At 38.4% G+C, this 7,500-nt stretch overlaps 1 protein-coding gene across 1 annotated transcript in view; it reads right to left on the reverse strand.

Annotated features, from left to right (window-relative positions):
- Nucleotides 1–7,500, reverse strand: part of LOC120553470 (serine/threonine-protein kinase WNK1-like) — a 101,250-nt gene that overhangs the window by 53,073 nt on the left and 40,677 nt on the right. The window contains 1 exon segment of the mRNA XM_039791884.1: nucleotides 549–721. Coding sequence (XP_039647818.1) covers nucleotides 549–721 — 173 coding nt within the window.

Raw genomic sequence — 7,500 nt, forward strand, 5'->3', positions numbered from 1 at the left:
GAGATATACAATTTGTCACACCCATGATTCCTGAGCTTGACTAAGCTTTTTTTGTGCATTTGATGCTGAAATCAGACCAGAACACCTCATTTTGGAGTGGATTGACATTGCTACACTATAGTGCATTTGTGCAGTGCCATCATTTTCTCTTTAAAGTCCCATATGTGCTTAGACAGGCACTCAGTCAATCGATCACATATATACTGTAAATGACACAAAAACTGCGTTTTGGTTTGACAGTAAAGAGGACACAAGTGTGTGTGCGTGTGTGGGTGTGTGTGTATGTGCAATTTCTACATTTCAATAAAAAACTGGAGGTGAGTCATCATCTGTAATGACGGTGCTCTTCAGAAGTAAAGGTGAAAAGAGGTGGTTAAGAGTGTGCATGCACATGTTTGTGCATATATTCCCTACAAAAAGTGTTTCACGTGATAAAACACGAACTAAATATTGCAAACGCAATACAAGTCTTTGTTTTCCATGCCAATAAGTTACGAGGTTATAAACTTACACCTTGGAAAATTATTTTTTATCTCTCATGTACTTACGTTTTAAGCGTGCCAGATGTCATGAGCTCCGTGACCAGAACAATACATTTCTTTCCTTTGCATGGTCCCTCCCAGGAATCATAGAAGCGGACAATGTTAGGATGCTGGAGACCTTTCAACATCCCTGCTTCCTCTTTGAAGCGCTGGCGCTCCGACTTGGACAGTTTGCGATCCTACACACAAGACAGAAAAGGAAGGTTAGTCATACATACATAAAAACTAAGGAAACATTGTTCCTCTGAAATCTGGAGGGCATTTACCCAAACAAAACATGTTTTATTAATAGTCCAACACTATTATAGTGAGCATGATGACATTCAAATTAAGCGAGACAAGGGTTTGAGGGGTGGGGCGGAAAGGTAATAATACTAAGAGAATAGAGAGCAGAGGAAGAATAAATGCTTACAAAACAAATACACTGATGCACCAACTAGACATGCTGCTAGAATACAAATGCAATGAAATATGAAACCAGGTACTATCAGGCTTCACATTACATTAAAATGCAGCACTAGAGAAGGATGGGGATGGGGATGAAACAGTAGACTCTCCTTTTATCTTATCAAAGAAGCCACAAACATCCGTTAGAGTGAGACTGCATTTTGATGGGTCTTCTTTGTATCAGTGCGGTACAAACTTAATTTCTCCGAGACGTACTTTGTGACAAACTGGTTTATAAAAGTGATTTATAAATAAATGATTAACTAAATAGTACACTATATTTACTTTTTGTCCAAATTCTGACTGAAGTTAACTGTATGCCCTCAAAAATTCCCACAATGGAACCAAGAAAGTGTCCATCTATGCTCACGAAATTACAGCAATTAAAGAGAAGACAAAAAAAAGAAAATATTCACATTTCAGAGCCTTGAACTAGTGAATGTCTTAAAGGCAGAATGAGTAGGATTTGTTGAATGTGGTTTGTAAACACAAGATTCAAAGTTGGCCATTCCTCCCTGGCTGAAACGTTACGGTGCTCACCTCAGGTACCAGCTCCTACTTCTCGTGTCCTTCGTGTTTTTTGTTGTTTGGATTTGAATCGTGGTCTACAACATTCACACCAAGTCTTTATTAGTAGAGGTCATCGCCAACCAGATTAGCTTCTTAGAAATGTCACACACACATAGGCCTGTCGCAATATGCAATAAATCAATTAATCGCATGATAAATAAAAATTAGCTTGATAATTTTTAAATGGAAATTATCGCGGCTGGGAAAATTTCCATTATGCGTTTTTGATTGTGTTTGGTTTTTATTCCAGTGCAGTTTTTGTTAACAGAGACGGAGAGTCCATTTTATTTATTGGTTTTGGTTTTGTTCATTTATTGTGGATATTTTAAATGTCTTCCAGTTCCAGTGTTAAATATTCTTTAGAAAAAAAAGTATATTAGATGAAAATGGTGACAGAATGACAATATTATCGTTTATCACAATAATTTCTGGGGCAATTTTCTCGTCCAGCAAAATTTGTTATCAAGAAAGACAGACAGACAGACAGACAGACCGACACTCACTCTCTTTAATGGGCATTCCAGCTATACCACTGATACCTCAATAAACACAGATGCAAAGGGCAGTGTGGGTGGGTCAGACCTTGTAAAGAAGTGTGAGTGTGTTCTCTTATATATGAACATGTGTGTAAAAGGTGTCATGCGTTAAACGGTGTTCAGCCAAAATTCATTTCTATTTTGTTGTAGGCGTTACTTTGTTTTGCGTTAGTGTTTTGTGCTAGGCTTGTTTATCGGTTTTAGTGAGTGTGTGTATGTGTTTATTTGCTCTGTCTGAATGTGTTTGCACATTAATTGTTCTAGTTTCTTCACCAGCTCTGTGTCTAACCATAGCTGACACATTCAGCACATCCCTGACCCAAAAATAAACAAAATCAGAGCTGCCTCACAACGATAAAATATGGTGACAAAACCTAAGTACTCAAGAGGATTTAGGTCCAAATATGGTTGAGACTTCCTCTGTGACTGTAAATTATTAAATTCTTCATGCAAAATATAAAGTCTTAACCAGGATAACCTGCAGTTACAAGTGGTTTGCACCAAATGTGAAAAAAAGAGATTAAAACAACAATGAAAGCGATGTTACAATTAACCTGGAACAAACTGAAATTTGTGCTTTGAGAGGAAATAATGACACACATCCAGAACATTTAATGTCTGGGACCCTTTTAGAGAAAGGTGAACAGACAGATTGGTCTGCAGAAAAACAGAGACAGAGCAGCAGGACTGACACAACGGCTGTTTGTTTAAGTACAGATGACAGAATAACTGAAACACAGAGTGAGACTACAGCGAGAGAGTTTTATATTGCATTTAAAGAAGCAACAGTATTTTTAAGGTGATGCAAGATCAGACGTTAGGAGGTTAGACAGCTACTCCTGGCAACATTATTAGGATTATCACCATGGCAACTAGTTTTAAATAGAAGTCCAATGAGGGGCACCTTGCCTCCAATTCAACTGTTTCGCCGTTTCATTCAATTAATCAATATGCTGACATCTTTCAGATAAAATGTTGAGCCTGTGTTTTTTTGTTTTCATAACATTGCATCGTTAATTTGAATATGGAATCAGAGAAGCATCCGGCATATTAGTGCAAACAGTCCCAGACAAAGCACAAGCTCAACATCACTCATTCATAGTGTTTAAAGCTACAGTGCCACCAAATCCCCGAATTCTGAGATAAGGTTGTACTATTGAGTGGGGGATATCTAAAAAATCAGGTAGTAGGGCTGGGCGATACATAACACAGTTATGTATCTTATAGTTACGCCATTTGGGCGATGCTTAACATTCAGATCCTTGCATGTTATGTTCATTTTGTACTCAAGCTCTTAATAAAATGAGAAAAGACTGTACTTTTCATTCGTCAAATATTTAATTCACACAGAATACAGAAATAGGCTTTACCATTCAAATAGACTATTTATTTATTGAATTGCCAGAAAACATGCTATATCGTGATATGTTGTTATAATAAGACTCAGGAACACTTTCACACTTTTTCATTACAGTTTGTTTTTGCTTTACTTTGCACTATTTAGAATATAACATTTATTTATTGTATATATTTTGTACTTATTGCACTGTGGGTCAGAGAGAAACGTATTTTCGATTCTTCTGTACGTCTGGCACATATTTTGAGAGAATTGCCAATAAAGTTGACTTGACTTGATATATATCGTTATAGAAATACGATTTTGGCTACATCACCCAGCCCTTTCAGGTAGTATTCCTACTTTGACCATCAATACCTACCAAACCAACCAGTCGACAATTCAGTACTGAAGGTTCTGCCAGGTCAAGACGTGCAAGGCTTTTGAAATGTTATTAGTAGCTATTAGAAATCCTTGTGAGCTGCTTCAGAGATTAGAACAATCTCTGAGGTGATGATCTCATATTGTCACATTGTATAACCTGGGGCCTCACCTATATCATATGACTAACAGAGAGAGAGAGAGAGAGAGAGAGAGAGAGAGAGAGAGAGAGAGAGAGAGAGAGAGAGAATGTGTGCGTGCGTCATGGCCCGTAACAGCTTATCCCTTCATCCTGCAGCAACCACTTTACTGATGATGGCCCATTAGCAACTGACACACAGAAAAATCCATGTATGTGCTTACCAACCCAAACTCCCATTGTCTCACTCTCTTTAATATTATGATCACATGACACTCTGGGTGGTCACATGACAACAGCTGTCGGTCACCTGACTGACTGGAAGCCAACATTCCATTTCCCAGCAGCACTCAGAAAAGACCCTGACCACCCATGTCAATGTTAGACACCTCCCTCAGGGCACTAGAACATTACTTCTACCTCTCTCGCTCTCTCTGTACTTTTCTCTCTCTTACCGTGTGTGTGTGTGTGTCCATAGATGTGAGCAGAGAAAGCAGACAGCAAGTCTAAAGGGGGCTTCCTAATGCATTATTATTCATTATCAAATCATTATTTCCTACTTCATTCTAGTGTATAAATGGGTACACAACTCTCACACATACAGAACAGTAGACGTTTTGTAGGAGACAGTAAATGCCTATATAAAAAAAAAAAAATGTTAGCATTTGGGTATTTAAGGAATTAATTTGATCCATGGTGCATGAGCCTTCCTGTTAAGTGGTTGTTTTCTTTCTCTCCATCCCTTCTTTTCTGCTCCGAGCTTCAAAACATCATGAGACTTGAGTTTGTCAGACTCAAAAAAAAAACTCTCACTCTCCATCCAAGCCTCGCTCTCTTTTTCTCACTCTCACACATACACACTTCTTTTCGACACAAGGACTCTAAGCCCAGCTTTGCTTCCTTGCTATCTACCTCTCGCCTATCTGAGGACTTGAAAGAAGCCCCCTATACATCCCTGCATAAGTGACAGCTCTAAGTCTGTCTGCCCCATTTCTGTTCTGTTAACAGCCAACTGAGGACACATATGAATGCACACACACACACACACACACACACACACACACACACACACACACACACACACACACACACACACACACACACACACACACACACACACACACACACACACACACACACACACACACACACACACACACACACACACACACACACACACACACACACACACACACACACACACGACTAGGCAGCCAGACAGGTGGGCAGAACCAGAATCAGCAGTATTAAAGCATTATGCAGCTTCCTGCAGAGAATCTGAAAGCTGATACCTTCCGATCAACTCGTCTAGTCTGCACATCCCACTGTGCTTTAACACTCAGTGATCATCTGCTCTCATCTTCTCTGGTCTGTTGCACCCCAGCGAGAGAGCAGTACCAGATGGATGAAGGTTGCAACAAGAGACACCACAGCGAGTGCCAGAAAACTCACAATAAACACTCACATGGTAAACTGGTACTCCACTGTATTACAACAAATACTATTAAGTATGGTCTTTAGAGTTTCTGGGTACCGAAACTCACAGGATGTTGTCCAAAGTGCCTTATCTCTCTTGGGGACAGTGGAAGCCTAAATATAGCATATATAATTGCATATGATTGTCTGTGTTGGTTTCTCAGGCTTTCCATTATATACTGTAACAGAAATGTGTGTTTACATAAAAGGAAACAAATCCATAAGAGAACAGCTTCAGCAGTAAAATCACAAAGTCATATGAAACTTTACTGTTTCCACAGCCAAGTAGGTTTTAGAATAAAGTAAACCCGTTACATGCTGAAGGGTCTTTTACAGTTAACGATCCTACCAGTTGGGTATAGAATATCAGAATGTGAGATCTCAGTATTTCCCCAGTAAATATGTTACTGTTTCCCAGGAAAAATGGTTTCCAGGATGAATGTACTCGTGTCTATGAAACTGCATTCGGAAGCTGAATGATATATTTACTGAAACAAAGACGCCTTTTCCGCATACTTCCTTGCAACTGACCGTTATAGCCCTTAAATTGAAGTCATTATAAAAATATAACTGGATCAACTTGTCACCTGCAGCTGTTTCTCCAAATTATGTTTGATGCTAATATAGCAGTTTACAAGTCAGCTGCGTGGCAAAATATTGTTTTGAACAAATCAGAGCGGAAAAACAAGAAGTGACTTAATCAGAAATCCAGATCTCAATCTCAAACCAGAGCAGTAGGACAACAGATGACTCATTGAGTGCAGAAGATTGCCTAAATGTTACAAATAAACATCCATGAACAATACTCCAAGTCTTCAAACTACCAAAATAACACGCCAAAACGGCTACATGCAATGGATTGTACGACAGTAATAACCCAACATTGGCTCTATAAAGATTGTCAGACTCTACAATATAATCACTTGTGCATCAAATTGGAGGATAACCACCGATCACATGGATCTGTACAATTCTTATTATGTTTTTGTACAAATCAAAGAAAGGGCTCTTTAGAAAAATGTAATTCTACTAAAAACTTTACCACAGTCTGATAAATATTAACACGAGAAAATGAGCTTTTAACTACATTTGAATTAACTGCTGTCCTGATTTCATCATTAAACTTAATTTATGTGAGAAAGAAAAGATGAGAAATCCAGGGAATCTCACAAAAAGAGCCATATATTTCAGGGAAGTACAGTAATCATTTCAAATCACATGAAAACCTTGAACCCAGTTTTTCGATGCATAACTTTAATTATGACAATGCAGTGCCAGCCTTAATGATACATAACTGTACTTTTCCACAACTGAATATCATTAACTTGTGTGATACTGATGGGTGTGTGTTATTCTTATATTTGTTTTACATTTAAATGTGCAACGTACAGTATGTGATCAAAATCAATTCCAAGTGACGAGCAAAGTGAATAATTTCTTAGAGTTTTTCAAACACTTTTATTGCTGAATTAGAAATTATTTGATTTTAAACCAGATGATGAAAAAGACAAAAACTCTGTCCAAGGTCTGCAGCTGCACCCTAACATACTGTAAACTTTGTACATGAAGAATACAATTAGGAGTTTGAGAGTGATAATAAGACTAGCTGCAAAAATAAATATTTTTGTGCAGGACCTTATAGTTATACCTTAAAATCATTATTTCAACATGCAGCAAACAAATGGCAGCATAAGTTTTTTGCCATAATCATGCAACCCTTTTTGGAAACTGAACTATAAACCTTTCATCCCAGTTTCTCCAGAATGTGCTGCTGACCCACTTCAATGTTCCTCTGATCAACCTTTGAGTCCTGACCCAAATTTTGAAGAGTCTAACTCAAGAGAAAAATCAGGATCTGTGAATCTTGATTACATTAAGCCTCTCAGTTGAGTGAAGGAGCTGATTTGTTTCTATATGCAATAAAGACCTACAGTGGTGGACAGGGGGCACATGTGTGTAAGAAAAAGTGCAAGAAAAAGGCCTGGTGTGTTCCATTAGTAATGTAGCCAAAGTGTCCCTCAGACCCCCCCACACCCTGGAAACGCTCTCCTGCAAAGAACCCTGCAGCACACG

Source organism: Perca fluviatilis, chromosome 23 (assembly GCF_010015445.1).
Source record: "Perca fluviatilis chromosome 23, GENO_Pfluv_1.0, whole genome shotgun sequence".
In the NCBI taxonomy this organism is placed as follows: Eukaryota; Metazoa; Chordata; class Actinopteri; order Perciformes; family Percidae; genus Perca; species Perca fluviatilis.